The sequence below is a fragment of the Meleagris gallopavo genome, chromosome 1 (genome assembly GCF_000146605.3).
Source record: "Meleagris gallopavo isolate NT-WF06-2002-E0010 breed Aviagen turkey brand Nicholas breeding stock chromosome 1, Turkey_5.1, whole genome shotgun sequence".
NCBI classification, from domain to species: domain Eukaryota; kingdom Metazoa; phylum Chordata; class Aves; order Galliformes; family Phasianidae; genus Meleagris; species Meleagris gallopavo.
In genome coordinates, this window is record NC_015011.2 from 7,979,621 (window position 1) to 7,995,170 (window position 15,550).

General features: G+C 42.6%; 1 protein-coding gene across 1 annotated transcript in view; it reads right to left on the minus strand.

Annotated features, from left to right (window-relative positions):
- Positions 1-363: 363 nt before the first annotated feature.
- CAMK1D (calcium/calmodulin dependent protein kinase ID) overlaps positions 364-15,550 on the minus strand; it is a 116,537-nt gene continuing 101,350 nt past the window's right edge. The window contains exons 7-9 of the mRNA XM_019611076.1: positions 12,949-13,061; positions 10,506-10,584; positions 364-562 (exon numbers count right to left, since the gene is read on the minus strand). Coding sequence (XP_019466621.1) covers positions 379-562; positions 10,506-10,584; positions 12,949-13,061 — 376 coding nt within the window. The 3' untranslated portion in view covers positions 364-378. The remainder of the gene's footprint in view (positions 563-10,505; positions 10,585-12,948; positions 13,062-15,550) is intronic.

Below are 15,550 nucleotides of genomic sequence, written 5' to 3' on the forward strand. Positions count from 1 at the left end.
TCTGCCCTTGTCTTGGTTACTCAGCCAAGATGAGTCCATCGTTATCCCAGCTTTTCCTAATTCTTGTTTTCTAAGCTAGAAGTCCTGCTCCCCATCCTCACTCCTTCTAGCACTCAGCTGGGATGTGGCTGCCCACAAGGGAGGCTGTGCTGGACACATCCTTCCTTACAGAGCTCACTGAATGTCCCAGCTGCTTCGTGACCTCTCCCCAAGGCTGACCCCATAACCTTATAAAATATAATCACAGCTGGTGCTTTAGACCTCGTCCTATCTACCACACTCCTGGATGCAGCACCCTCTATTAACAGCCCCGTGAAGCCATGTTGCCTAAGATGGGACAAACTATGGTGCTCAAAAGGTTGGACCACAAAAGCAGGTTTATATTGGAACACTAACGTGCTGAAAAGGCTGTGCAGCTGCTGTGTTAGAAGAGTCAATGTGCCTAAGTGTCATCCCTGAGGATGGGTCACTTACTCTCCATTTGCTTTTTGCAAAGTTCTTCCGGATCTGAGCGCTGACAGACTCGTGGATGTTCTTGTTGAGTGCCGTATCACCTGCAATCCTGAAACAGGCAGACAAGACATGTTTTAAGGCATCTTTTGTTCTCCTTGAGTACACCTTCTCCTCAACAGATAAGTCTGGTCCAAGGTGTGAGTGCTGCTGCAGAGATGCTAATTGCATTCACATGAGGCCTCAAACTTCCCACCTCTGTTTCTGCTGGCAGCAGTGGTGGAAAATATGGAGCAACAAAAGCAAGCACAGATAAGGCTTGCAGGTCTGGCAGCTACAAAGAGGTACAACCTTCTTTTGTTGATGTGCGACTGCTTTCTATCACAATTACAGCCCTGGATGAAAACACTGTACCTTTTCTTTTTTTTTCCTTTACATCTAAAGATTTAACATCAACAGGCTGAGACTACTTTTAGCCTCAACCATGCAGTCGCTTCCAGAGCCACTCCAACCTGTCTGATTTTTGTTTGCACTGGAGATTTTCCTGCCACACTGCAATATACATAGCCATTTGTCATGATTAATGGAGATTTACAGTAAAGCAGATACGTGGACTCTTACTATATTAGCACTGCCTGCATAAATAGCTTAAGCTGAGCAACACTTGTCTGAGAAACTTCACTGATACTGTGCAGTTTCTTGAGTAGGTAGTCAAATCCTAATCTCTGGTAAACATAGCTATTTCAAGAGGACTTTGTTGATTTGTTTAACTCACCAAGGCATGAGATCTTTTGGAAAAATAAGAACTTTCATGAGCTAATGTTAGGTCATGTGCTAGGGGTATTAATGCTACCTGACGTAGGTGAAGCCAGGAAGCAAAGACTGCCTCCTGTATTGTATGTGACATTTTCAGAAATAATTTTTTTAGCCCTGTTGTAGCCCATTACTAACAGAAAATGATAAGAAATCAAAAGAAATGGGACATACATCAGACTCAGAGCCCCCCCTCCCGTCTAGGGACCTCCAATAACAGAATTGGAATCTGGGGGACACGATGGTCATCTAGCCCATTCCCTATCCCAGCTATGTTGAAGTTACTTGGACAGGTATTCAGCTAACCAATCCTGAAATATCTCCAAAAGATGCAGACTCCTCAGACAACCTATTCCAGTGCCCCACTGTCTCTCATAAGACATGGAAACTAGTTTATCCTCTTTGTCTTTGAAGCATCCTTTCACATATTTGAAGACTGATATCATGCCTTCTCTCCATCTTCTCTTCTGTAGACTAAACAAACTGATTCCTTCACTGTTTCCTCATAAGTCATATTTTCTAATCCTCTGATCTAGTGAGCTTCCCTGGACTTTCTCCAACAAGCCCATGTCTTCATTACAGGGCGGTTCCCAAACTGTTCACTGTTTTCCAACTAAGGCAGCAGAATGGCAGCACTGCTTTGTTTACATACTCCAGCCTGCTGTTTCCATTTATGCATCTCATGAGTTGAAGACATTTCTTTCACTTTGCCCAGATTGTTTTGAACTGTAACTGTTCTTCAAAGGACATGCAGCAATTTGAACTTTCATGTCAATGGCATGTGTAATTAGTGGATCAGCCTCCTCCAAACTGCTCCTCTCTTTCCTGCTGGTAATGTATACCCAAGATGTGAGAGATGAGAGACACTACTTTTGGAAGGAAAATGGGGAACTAAAACTTTATCACCCAAAAAAGGAGAGGGTTGCAGCTTGTTGCAACTGACCTAATCTACAATGAGTTATTCAAGAGAATGGAGCCAGTAGAAGTGTGATCAGGAAGGAGCAGGGTTCCCACTGCCCACTTTCATCTGGGAGGAGCACTTTGCTGACCATCACTGCCACATCAGTGCCATCTAAAGTAGGCAGAAGAACTGGTACCACAAACAAAACATGGCTCTCAAATGACACGTGACATCTCTTTCTGGGCCCTGTCCTATTTAGCAAAAAGCAGAGGTTTTGAGAACTGGAAGATCTTCAGATCTTCCTCTGAAGAAGGCTCCTCCTGATCACTTCTCTCACTGGTAAAGAGGTCGTTGTCCTTGATTTCCATTAGGTCCAGTCTGCTATAAGCATTTTGAGGCAGCATGTAGAACAACTAAGCCTTTTGTTGCAGATGTTCTCTAGAAGAGTTTTGTGGTGGGAGAGCAAATTTCTAGTCAGTCACTCCAAAATGTCAGAAACTCTCTGCTCCACCCAAGAATACCTCCTCAGTGAAGGCACATGCCCTCAACATGCAATAGCTGGGAGCAGGGGCTGTCATAGCACAGATTTGCAGAAGAAACCCAAATCATTTAGCCAAACGCTTCATATGAGAACAACTGCAAACCAAAGTGTCTGTTCAGTAACTGATCAAAAAAACCGAGTTGCAAAGAATTACTCACATTTGCAAAGAACATTTTTTCCTCCCAGGCTAATGAAGCATTCTTCTTTATGAAGGAGCTTGTTAATAAGCTCTATAAGCACAGATCACATTTCCCACTTACCAAATTTTATTTTGGAAACATGGGCAGAACACGTTCATAGGGGATGATACCCTCCCAGACCTTACTTATCATTCCCTACAAGGACTTGCAAATGCATTTTTGCTATATGAAAGTTTTCATCAGGCATGTAGCTCAAATACAGCCTATATATTTTTTCGAGCTTATGGATCATTTTGTGAAAAACATGGTAATTTCAGTAAGAAGCTGCTGGTCCCAGTAGTTCACAAACTGTATTCTAATACCACAAACTCTGTGTTGAATGTGCTATTCTGATAATCTTTGAAAAACAGCCTTAGTGCCTGGATATTTCCCAAATCAGAGTAACACTTGTTAACCTCACAATGGGAGGACAGACATCCTGTGAAGCTCTCAAGCACTGTATCGGTGGGGACCATTCTACATCTAAGGTCTCTCTAGCAGCATTAGCTCTTTTTATGTTCTAATTTTTTAAACAGCAGTACTGGGGCTAATTTAGCACAGCAGGAGACGTTCAAACACATGCTGGAATGTTGAATGCTGTGGCCCAAAACACAGATCCAGATGCCAAAGCTGGCTGTGGGATTGTTCTCCATGAGGTCTCTAAAGAATCATTTTGTTAATAGTGCAATGCTGTAACATGAGGACTGTGCATTTATACTGCATTTTGCACTTGGAGAATCTTCAAACTTTTATAAAATACTCAGTGTTACAGTGTTTATAGTATAGTCTTACTTATAGGAAACTAAAAGAAATGTTAACATTCCTCCTCTGATGCTGGCTTGCTGAGTTGTAGTGTTTAAGTATGCAGGCAAGTGAGGTGGGGGCTAGCAGGTAGAAGTCCTGTCTTTTACACAGTCAACATGATGAGTTTTGGATACTCAAACTCACCCTAAGGTGGGTATTGTGAGCATCATCATATCTATACTGAAGCTCTTTAATCACGAACCTTAGTTCCCATGCTAAAATGATGCATGAAGTCTAATAAAGAGATTGTTTTTAGGGAATGCTATAATCTCCCTTCCACTTTTCTCTAACTCTCCATATCCAAAGGCTTTAAACCATCTTTTTTTTCATGACAGAAAGACTTTAATATTTTTTCTTCTTCCTTCATCACAGCATACCCTTCTACAGGAATCAGCTCCACCTTCCCTGAAAAGGAACCATGTTATCTTTCAGAGATGGTCAACCTGATGCTTTTTTAGTCAAATTTGCAGTTAACTTTGAAGTTAACTATGAGAGCATTGAAACTTGTTTGTTTTTACCAACTATACCTGCTGACTCAGTAAAAGATATTACTTCTAGTTATCATACACACATAAGAAGAAAACTAAACAAACCTGAACAATGCATGATCTATTATCAAGCTAAACATCACCCCAGCACTGAGCAAGGAGTCACTACCCTAACAGGTACCCGATTTTCTCTTGGGGCTCCTGTTCTGCAGCTACATTCTAATTGCTCTTTGGGGAGCTTTGTGTTGAAGCTGTTCTTATATCCAACTTGAATGTGTCAGCACAAGGAATTGGACACCAATTGGACTACCAATTGGACTACTCTCCATCACAAATACCTCCACTGAAGATAACAAGGACAGTGCTTATGAATACCATTGAAAATCTGGTCCTGCAGATAAGAGGAATCTCATCTAATGATATTATTTCATTGTATCCAATTTATTTTAGCTCTCTATCCAGTTTCAAAGCTATCATACTATATTTCACTAGCCATAGCACTTTTAAGCTTTGAAAGGAGCCTCCAACAAAGAAAATAACAATGAGTTTACTTTTGGATGGTTCTTTGCACAGTGTGCAGGCATATATCTCTTGCATGCCATGTCTCCCCTGCTCACAATGGCAGGCAGAGTCTTTCATCTAGCATCATTTTCTGAACCTTCCTACCCACTGAAGGCAGCCACCTTAAATGCTGTGCTGGCCAAGCAGTGCTTGGAAATGCTCTTGAGTATGATGACAGGAAATTTAGAGTTAGCTGTAATGGATAACACTGAAGGATCATAACTCTTCTGTACATACACATATACACACATGCATGTGTATAAACATGGATACACACATACAATGTCAGTGATGCTCCAAAATAAATAGAGTGTGGGGATGAACTCGATAAGAGTTTGATTTAATGTTGTAAACATCAGCAGTTCTCTTCAGGGAGCCCTTTTCACACTTCAAACAGCATTGTCAGAGAACTGAGCCCTTTGTAAACTGTGTCCTTTCCTTGGGTGGAAATTATTATCTGGCTCATGCTCTCTGGCACATAATAAACACGCAGGGTCATGGTCATAATCTGCAGAGGCTCAGTCCTTGCCAAAGCTTTACAGTCTTCAGTGTAGGTGGGGATGGATGTCGGCATGTCCCAGCTTCCACCCCCTCTCTCCATGGGCAGTAGGGAAGGGTGAAGGCCATGCTTGTATCTGCTGACACAGACGTCACAACATTTTAGGTGCCACAACCTTCTTCTCTCCTATACAGCTAATACAGGGAGGGGATACATACATCACCCTTCAATGCAGATGTTCCAAGTTGCCTGTGATGCCAGAACCAGCTTCAGCACACAGCTCTAAATCCCATTTAAGGTCACTTGGGAAATGCAGGACAAAGCAAATAAATTTATGACACCTCTTTCAGCTCACACATCAATTTCTTAACTGTTAGACCTCTCCTCTCCAACTGAGGACTCTTTTCTTTCCCTCTGCGCCCAGACTGCAGACTGAATTTGGGGCCAGTTATGGGGCTGCAGAACCCAGCTCGACCCAATGGGGAGTGCAATGTGGTCCTACAGTTGAAAAAAAAACAAGTTCTTGGGTTTCTGCTTCTCACCCTTAATTACTGCAGCCTGAGCTGCTGCCTTGAACAGGATGTGGGTCCTGACATGGCAGTATATTTAATAAATTTAATTGCTGTCATTAATATGAGCTTGGGAAACATTAAGACGTATCAAGCTGCAGCAAAATTACCCTGCTCTTTTGTTACCTTCGTTTTCGTCGTCCTTTCTGAAAAGTCACAATGGAATAATGAAGCGGAACATTGCACCTTTGCAACACATCATAAACAGTGAAAAGTTCAGTGAAAGATATTCTATAAAACAAATCATTTTTCCAATGGGAAGCATAAGTCACCTGTGCATTAAACTGGAGAAATCTGTATAAATGTACAGATTGTATGGGCTAGGGTGTAATCATTATACCAACAAGTCTTACATATTGTACTGCTTCTGCTACCATACTTCACTGCTACTATTAGCCTCCTTTTCTGCCAGTTCCAAGTTTAACATACCGTCCTCCTGCCAAGGCCATTTGATTATAAATAGCAAAATATCACGTAAATGCAAGCATGTGGGGAGCAGATACAGCACAGAAAAATGGGCCATTGGGAAGAAGTATTTACTTTTTTTAGGGTCTGATCCTGTACAAACATTTAGTCATGTGAATAGGCGGCTATTCTTGAGCAGTTTCCCAAAATTCCAAGAGATTACTAACCTTAAAGGCACAAATGTCATATTTTGAAAGACCCAGTTCTTGCAATTTACTTGTTTGAAAGTTTTTAATTAAAACATAGTAATTGAAACTAGTTGAATATTTGGAACCAGCTTGTTCTTCATAAGTATTACATACAGTCACCCAACCAGGCAGCCATCTCATACATAGGTATATATTCTTATCACAATTAGATGATAATATATGTGTTAAGTATTCATAATTTGACTTTTAGATGACCATGAAGATCTACCACTGCAGGAGAAAGGAGGAGAAAGAAAAGAGAAAGCTGGAAAATGTCATTACATAGAGCCACTTCACTGTTTATACTGCTCTGCTTCATCCTCTTCTCCAGCTAAGCCAGGAGATTTATGTACTTGCACTAGTTTTCATCATACATTGAAGACAATACTATGCAGACACTATGGAAGCTGAGGTTGCAACAGGGATATATGCTGAAAAGGTGAGAAGGTGGGATGAGATATCCCCATTGTAATAGTCACGGTAGTCTGTCTCTGTTGGCTAAATACTTGCATCCGTATCATAGAATCACAGAATCACAGAATGGCCTGGGTTGAAAAGGACCACAATGATCATCTAGTTTCAACTCCCTGCTATGTGCAGGGTCACCAACCACCAGACCAGGCTGCCCAGAGCCACATCCAGCCTGGCCCTGAATGCCTCCAGCAACCACAGGGCAAAAGAACTCAAGTCTGGACTTGCTGGAAGCCTGTGTCCAGGCTGTGGGAAGGACACACTTGACCATCAAGAAGAAATATTGAACTCCACTCTTCCTCCTCCACTGAAAAGACCTTCTCCTCCTTCAAAAGGGAGGCGAGGATGCCATTGCAACAGATATCATGGCTAGAATTAGAAAAGGAACGGTAAAAACTCATGATTTCCTGGCACAAGCGATCTGTGTGGAAAGTGCTTCTTGAGCAATGGCTTGGCAGAAGGACATCCTAGCACTAGCACTGAAATAACAGATAACATGCGGGTGAGTGGCCTTCACTATCCAAAACCGCAACTGTTACCACTGCAGGATCCAAACTCTCCAAAAATCACTGCACCTCTCTCTAGAGAGGGCCATAACAGCAACATTTATGTTACAGGAAGGTTTTCAGAGCAAGGGGAGATAACACATTGAGTCACCTACTCAAGAACACAATGGGGAGGAGAGAGGTAGACCTGAAAGGTGCTTACAGTGAGAGCGGAGTAGGTCTCTTCTCACTGGCGACAGGTGACAAGATGAGGGGAAATGGCCTCAAGTTGCACCAAGGTAAGTTTAGGTTGGACGTTAGGAAACACTTCTTTACAGAAAAGATAGTTAAATACTGGAATAGGCTCCCCAGGGAGGTGGTTGAGTCACCGTCCCTAGATGTGTTTAAGAGCCGTTTGGATGTGGTGCTCGGCGATATGATTTAGCAGAGGGTTGTTAGAGTTAGGGTACTATGGTTAGGCTACGATTAGACTTGATGATCCTTGAGGTCCCTTCCAAGCTGAGTAATTCTATGATTCTATGATTCTATGAAGTCATCTCTCTGGATATCTTCATGCACTGCTTTCGCTGCACAACCCTCCTGCTCTTTAAAACACCGGGATGTAGTGCCATTGCCATCTGCTGTGGTCTGCAGATCACAGGGGCAGAGGTGGATTTGGGATGGAGTGGAGATAACATGGTGAATATTTTAAGCTTCTTCGCTGCAATGCAATCTCAAAGGCTGATGCAGGGGAGGCAGCCCTGCAAAAGAATCACTGTCCTGCAAAGTGAGACTGGCCAAGAAAGACCCCTGCCAAGAGATGGAAGAAATCCCTTTCTGGGATTGGTTTTTCAAAGGAAGATTGGATTCTGTAGAAAATACCAAACATAATGGAGCAGTCTGAGAGTTTCCATCGGCTGCTGGCCATGACATGCCAAAAAAAAAAGAAAAGAAAAAGAAAATACTTTTAATCATATTGAATCATTTTGTTCCTTTAAGAAGGCTGAGAAGCTCTGTGTGTGTTACAAGTGCCACGTTTCTTTGTTGCACTCCAACAACCAACACAGATGAAGCAGGGCCAAGAGCTGGATGCTTACGCTTTGTGTATCTTGGATCCAAGGCTTTGGAAAATCTGCCTCTCAGTTATACAAATGGTCACCTCATTCTCTGCTGGGAGTTGCATTCCCATTGTTTATTCTGTATTTCTAATACTGGCTTTTGTAACTTGTTTAATTTCCTGAGGTTCAGGTTAGTATCATTTAGAAGTATATATTTTTGCATCTCATAGGAGCTGGATTTCACTTGCCAGATTTCTTTTTTGTCACAAAGGCAGGACTTATTGATGAGAAACACAATTATTGATGGGCCACTGGACGAAGGGCAGACCCAGGTGTTGACTTCTTCCCATCTCCCATTCACACTGATGCCAGACACTGACCCAGCTAATAACCATCTGTAAAAAGTTCTTCACTGTCACAGAGAAGATGAAAAAAAATCTTTTTTTTGATGATTTAAATTTCCTTCCTTCCATTCCAAACCTCTCCTACAACTTTTTAACTGTAAATCCCAAGCCTCAATCTTATCTTCAGCCTAATCTGATATCACAGCAACCAACAGCCAGACATCAGTACATCACTCCCACCATGAAGAAATCAGTGCCTACTTTTATGGCCTTAACTTACTACTGCTTCAGGAGTGTCAAATCATTAATTAATGATAAGGGTAATTCATCAGTGTATTGGTAAAAAAAACATAAGTAAGTAAGCCAGAATGCTATTTTTCCCTCTGTAAAAACCTTTAAAATGATTTACCATCCATGTACTCCCAGGAGGAGTGGGAGCAGCAGTGAGGTGAGACCAACCAGTGGTTGTCAGAGAGAGGAGCATGAATACCTGAAGCTGAAACTACTCAGAAGAACACCAATAATATCTGCCTGTGCTTTTGCTAGCATGCTTTATACCCTCAGCTCCACTACTTGAGGCTGATCACTGGGCGCAGATGGCATCACTGAGATCGTTTTAAGATCCATCAAGCTATTGAGCTAGCCATAGTGGCTCAGTGGCTTTTCTGAGGGGCTAAGGACACTCAGGACAAAATTCTTTTCCCGGAGAAATGCACAGCCTTAAGCTCTTATCCAGCCAGCACTCCAGAAACAGCGAAAGGAAACAGTATTTGTGGTAACTGTGATGACAAAAAAGCACAGTCTACTGTGCACCTGGGGTGAAAACATCCTGTCATTGATTCCTTTCTGTTGCAGCTGTTGTAACAATCAACAATAATATCTTGCCTCATAAAAAATGACCCCTGACATAGAAGACTTATGTCTAAAAGCCCATTTCTGGGTGCAGCTGGTAATGTAGGGTGGTATTAAGCCAGTCAGCGTTGATCAAAGGACATGAGCCATTCCTGTCTCAGCCATATAATCCTTAGGTAACGTTGGTCATGTCATCCATGTGCAAAGGTATCACCTCATGTAAAGCACTTAGTGGAGGACTAAATTACAAGCACAGGCAGTCCAAGTCCTGTAGTCACCGTAGAGAAGCGGCAGTGCCAATTGCTGGAGCCAATGCAGTCTCAGCTTATCCCACTTTATGGTTTCCTGCTTCTCGCATTCAACAAGACAGGGCAAACAACATGCAAAACCAGGCCCTTACTGTAAGCACAAAGTGAAGATGTGGGCTATCATCTGTGAAGCACAGGAGAGGATTTCCTACTCCCTGAGGTGCTCTTAAGTGCTCTGATGTTACGTTGGCAATGACCTTAAGAGCAGGTGATACCCATCTTTCTGTACACCCGCAGAATTTGATCTTTTGCCTCTAAATGTGTTTCCTGGGTGAGGTAATTTCAGTGCATCCCATTGCTGCACTCTGGTCAACATAATGCATTATTTCACTAAACCCTTACACGGATATTCAACGGTTGCTGTAAGAGATCAAAGTCCAGCATGTTTTTCCAGGAAAATCTAGAAGATAAAGGCAGGAGTTATTTAGTGGAGACTAGTAAGCCATGTGGCATAAAAACGTTTCCACCCATGAATATTAAATGATATTTTCTGTCCAGAGTGTTTCACACAGAAGTGACTGTTGCTTACCAAGGGTGCCGTGCTGCTTGCTCACAGGTGTATCTTTTATTAGGGTCCTTCTCCATCAAATTCCGAATGAAGTCCTTAGCTATGAAGAAGGAAAAAAAAAAAGAATAATTCAAAGCAATAGGTTTGATGCTCAGTTCTTCAGGATGTTCAGACTTTTGTTTCCCAGGCATATCCAACAGCAAAGAAACCACTGAGGGAACTCCTCATAGCTATGGAGCATGTTGCTCAGGTTATGTGAAGACTATGTCTGAGCCAGTAAATGAAACAGTGCCAGGGTCTGCTGGGATAAGACAAGGGGAAATGGTTTCAAACTAAAAAAGGGGAGATTTATATTGGATATAAGGAAGAAGATTTTTATGATAAGAGTGGTGAGGTACTGGCACAGGTTGCCCAGAGGAGTGGTGGATGTCCCATGCCTGGAAAATCTCAAAGTCTGGCTGGATGGGGCACTGCACACCTGATCTAGCTGCAGAATGACCCCTATTCAGTGCAGGGGAGTTGGACTTTAAAGATTGATATCTAAAAAAAATTAATCTTTAAAGGTCTCTTCCAACTCAAAAGTTTCTATGATTCTATGATAATGTTCACAACTGATGGAAGCCACCATTTACTTTTGTGAGTTGTCCCTGGTAAAACTGTCACGGAGATCAAGCAGCTCCTTTCCAGACATCTTTTGGGAACTAGCATGGCCTGCTTCTTGTAAGCAGGATGCTTGCAGCTGCCTTGCTCTGAAGGCAAAAGTAGATTTGAACCAGGCTACCAAGTGCTACCAGAGCCAGAAAATACCCCTAGCTCTTTTGTCATTTATTAATACAGACGTAACCAAAATGACTTAGGACCAATCCAGACTATTTAATGTGGCAGGTACACTTAGAAGCAATGTGAATAATTTGGAGTGAGCAGAATTCAAGATTGCTAGCTCCGTGTTCCCTGGTCAGCCAAGAACTTCTGATTTCTGGTCTGAATACGGTCATATCTGTTGAAGATGTTGGTAAGTTGAAAGATAAAGTCAAAGAGAAGGTCAGCACTGCAGCAAGAGGAGACTTTCATTGCTCATTCCAAGCAACCATGCACAAGGGCAGTGGAGACGACATATGGTGTATTCAAAAACAAGTTACTGAGGAAAAGAGAGTCTCTTGGGCAAGAAGTAGCGTGCCTGTAATTGGTGCTAGAGGACGTCGCAGCATGGTGTGCGTCCAGAAATTTCAGGAGAGAGCAGCTGAAGGGGCCCAACGAAACCAAATACGGCAGGAAAATCTTTGTGCTTCTTTAGGTGATGGACTTTCTCCCTGGAAATGCAAAGGGGTCTGCCAGCAGACCTTCATATTTTCTCAGAAAACTATTATGGGCTTAAAAAAAACCCACTCATCACATATATTTTAAGCAATTCCACAAAATGATATGTAGACCACAGATGTTAGCAGCATGTAATGTTGCTTTATGAGGAGACAGGAGGATATATAATTAACTTTAAAATAAAATATTTCTTTTTACGTCTTACTTGACTTAATCAGCGCTACTAAGAAATCAGAACCATGTATTTCTAGAGGCATTTTCATATGGTAAAATTTTCCTACACTTTATTTCTCCTGCTGTGTGAAATGGCAGGCTTTTCCCCAGGTTGGACAGAGCAAGGAAACTGAGCTTGTGTGACCTCCTGAAGGCCGCAGCTCAACAGTGGCTCCCACAGGATGCATTGCTGGCCATGCCTCCGCAGGTCCAGGCAGTGGTTAAATGTCTTCCCACTGGGTGAGGAACTGGGTGAGCAGAGGGGCAGCTATCTGGGACCAACCACATGGATAGCAGTCCCAGTTAGCAAATCTGATTGTCATCCTCATTTAGAAGCTATTGATTTCACAGAATCACAGAATGGCCCGAGTTGGAAGGGACCTCAGGGATCACGAATCTCCAACCCCCTCCACAGGCAGGGTCACCAACCTCCACATTAGTACTAGATCAGGCTGCCCAGGGCCTCATCCAACCTGGCCTTGAACACCTCCAGGGACAGGGCGAATTTCCTGTGTTGTGTTTCTTTTTGCTGCATTGCATTCTCACTTTGGACTCATAGTACAGTTTTAGAAACAGAGCCAAACTAGTTTTTCTATTATTAGTGACACATAAAGTATCTGCATTTTATTTGGATTTTATAGAGATAGTGAAGGAATTTGTCTTCTCAGGACAGTTTTCCGCTATCTTTACTTTTTGTCTCAGGCATATCAAATGTGTTCTGGATGAAATGGTACTTAATTTTCTCTCCTGAAATAAGAACTTTTTGTAACCAAAAAGTTACAAAAAGCTAAAAAAAACCCCACATGCATTCCCAATGACTTTCAGTTTAAAGAAGGTCCACACAAAAAAGGGTACATTCTCACATGATGGAAGATGCCTACAACAGGCATTGCTGCATGCATGCCTAGTTGTGGTAAATAAATGAGCTTCTTACCAGACTCTGAGATGTCATCCCAATACGGAGAGTCAAACTCGTACTCCGCCTTGAGGATCTGCTCGAAGAGTTTGGAGTCATTTTCATCATAGAAAGGAGGATACCCACAGAGCCTAATGGAGAAGAAGACAATTGACACTTAGATCCGTCTTTCCCAAGAAGGTGAGAAAGAAGAGGGAGGAGGAACTTGTTTAAGACTTGCCCCATTAGGTTTTCAAGCAAGCATTACCTTGCAAGCACTGTTCAGGAACATATTAAAAAGAACCAACACTTCTGAAGATCAGCATTGTCCAGCATAAACAGTAATTCTTCAGGGAAACCTGTTGCAACTGATGCTACACTGACTTACATAAATATCCTGGCTCCTCTCTGTATGCTTTCATGTGTGTAGGCAGAATAATAATTGTATGATACACAGCCATGAGCCCTTCCATCCTCTCCTCTACATGTGGTAAAGGGAGCTCTCATGGGATATAAAAGCAGCAGAGCCTGCATGAGCTGGACATTGACCTGCTGCTGCACCAGAAGAATCTCTTATTTTCTCATTACTGCAAGTAATCTTGCTGGCCCCATCAAATTGCCTACCTTGCCTAAGGCTATCTGCAGTCCTGGTCTTCAGTGCCTATAATTAGAAAACCAAGCCCCAAGGCAAGCAGGACATTGAATGTTATTTGTGTACTTTGAACAAAAGAATTCAGGAAGCACCCTACCTGTGCTGTGGGGAGCAGGACATTCATTCTGTCAAAGCACAGCTCCTCCAACCCTGCAAATGCTGGGCATGGGAACCCCACCTCCAGCACTGCACTGAGGAAATGCAGCCACAAAGCTTGTGTTTCGAAGACTCCTGCCTGCGTGATGCTGCACGCTATAGCTTGTCTCTGTCTGGGCAGACATGTCTCCAAGAACATACCTTCTTCATTTTTAACACCAGTTTTGCAATATCAGATTTACTTCAGAGGCTGGTCCAAGGTTTTAGTAAACCCATCCTGCTCACAGTTACACAGAGCTTTCTAGCTCTACCTCCATAGAAATGTTGCACTTTCTTGTCTTATCTCTGTTTATCGTAAAAATTATTTTTTTCACTTTCTTCCCTGATAGTGAAATCATCTTTTTTACTACACTTTCCTTAAATCCTGAGTCAGTCCACCTCAATAAAGTATTTATCTGGAGAGAGTCAGCTGTTATAAACAGACCAAAGATCTAGCTGAAACATTACACTGCAGCAAAAACAGAGCGAGGGGGGGAAAACTGTAAGAAATGAAATACTCAAGTTATTTATAACCCAAAGCCAGCCAGCTGCCCTGGAGGTTATTTGACCCAACTCAACACTTGAGGGTGAAAAGAGCAATGTTTTGTTAGCTCCAAAAAGTCAGTGCATTTGATAAATAATTTAAATGGGGAGTGAGATGTTGATCTGCGTCAGATCCATACTGACCTGAAAGAATTCTACTGAAATTTGCAGCACTGTAATGAATCCACTGTGGTTCGACTGAATCAGACATCTCTCTCTTTATCTTTCAAAACAGATGAGACAGTTCTCATTTGTTTCCCACTGGATGGCTGCCATTATCAGAAGCAAGATGACCTCATGCCAGACAAGAAATTATATTTGAAGTAGTGCCACATACCTACCTGATGGGCATGTCCTTGTGTATGGGAATTGATGCAGCAATTCCTATAATATGAATAGATTCCTATAGTATACTGGAAATGACATACGAAAAGGCCATTGGAAATGGCATATTTAAACAAAAGCCCCTAAAGCTGCTATCCACATGGATAAAAGATTAAAATGGTGCAGAAGTGTTCAGAGTGGAGAATGACTCCTCCAAAGGTGCTCAGAGCTGGTCCATGGCTCCTCTTCCCTGAGGGACTCTGTAGGCTCTGTACAAGAAGCCTGACAACCCTTCATTAACTTCTTGCCTTCCTCAGCACTTTCCTTAAAAGAAAATCAAACTGCTCTGATAAAAGCATTTGAAGGCGAGCAGACAGCGCTGTGCATGCCGAGGTGCTGTCAGGCTGCTCCAGAGAGAGAAATAACTCTCTTAAAATGTACAGTGTGCTAATTACCTTGGCAAAGGTACAAGAGCACAAGTTAGGGCTGCAATGATTTATACATGCTTGTGGCAGCAAAACATAGGAGCAAAGTGCTGAGCAGCACAGAGCTGGAGGCTGTAGCACTGCCAGGGGCAGAGCCAAGCCATGCATGCCCCAGCAAGAACCCTCTCAAAGCCTTCCACCTTCTCTACACACTTTCAGCTCATCCCAAGCTCCTCCAAGCTCTTCCCAAACTTCCGTAAATCTGGTCTGTGAATCTACATGTTTGGTTATCTACCTCTGGGATGTCCTCACAGCTTTCAGAAGAGATCTTTCAGAAGGTGCTGAACCCCTTATCTCTGGCACGATGAGCCCTATAATCACCCTTTGTGTTTCACTCACAAACTTCCATCTCTTCAGTGATGAATGGAGAGAGCTTGAGAAGGGTTAGTTACTATTCCTAATTGTGAACAGGGACATCCCTGCCTGAGAGTAGGCTGAGCATAGGGAAGGGTCCTTACTCTGGTGAGGACGAGGGGACAAGCATTGCACAAAGAGGGACCCA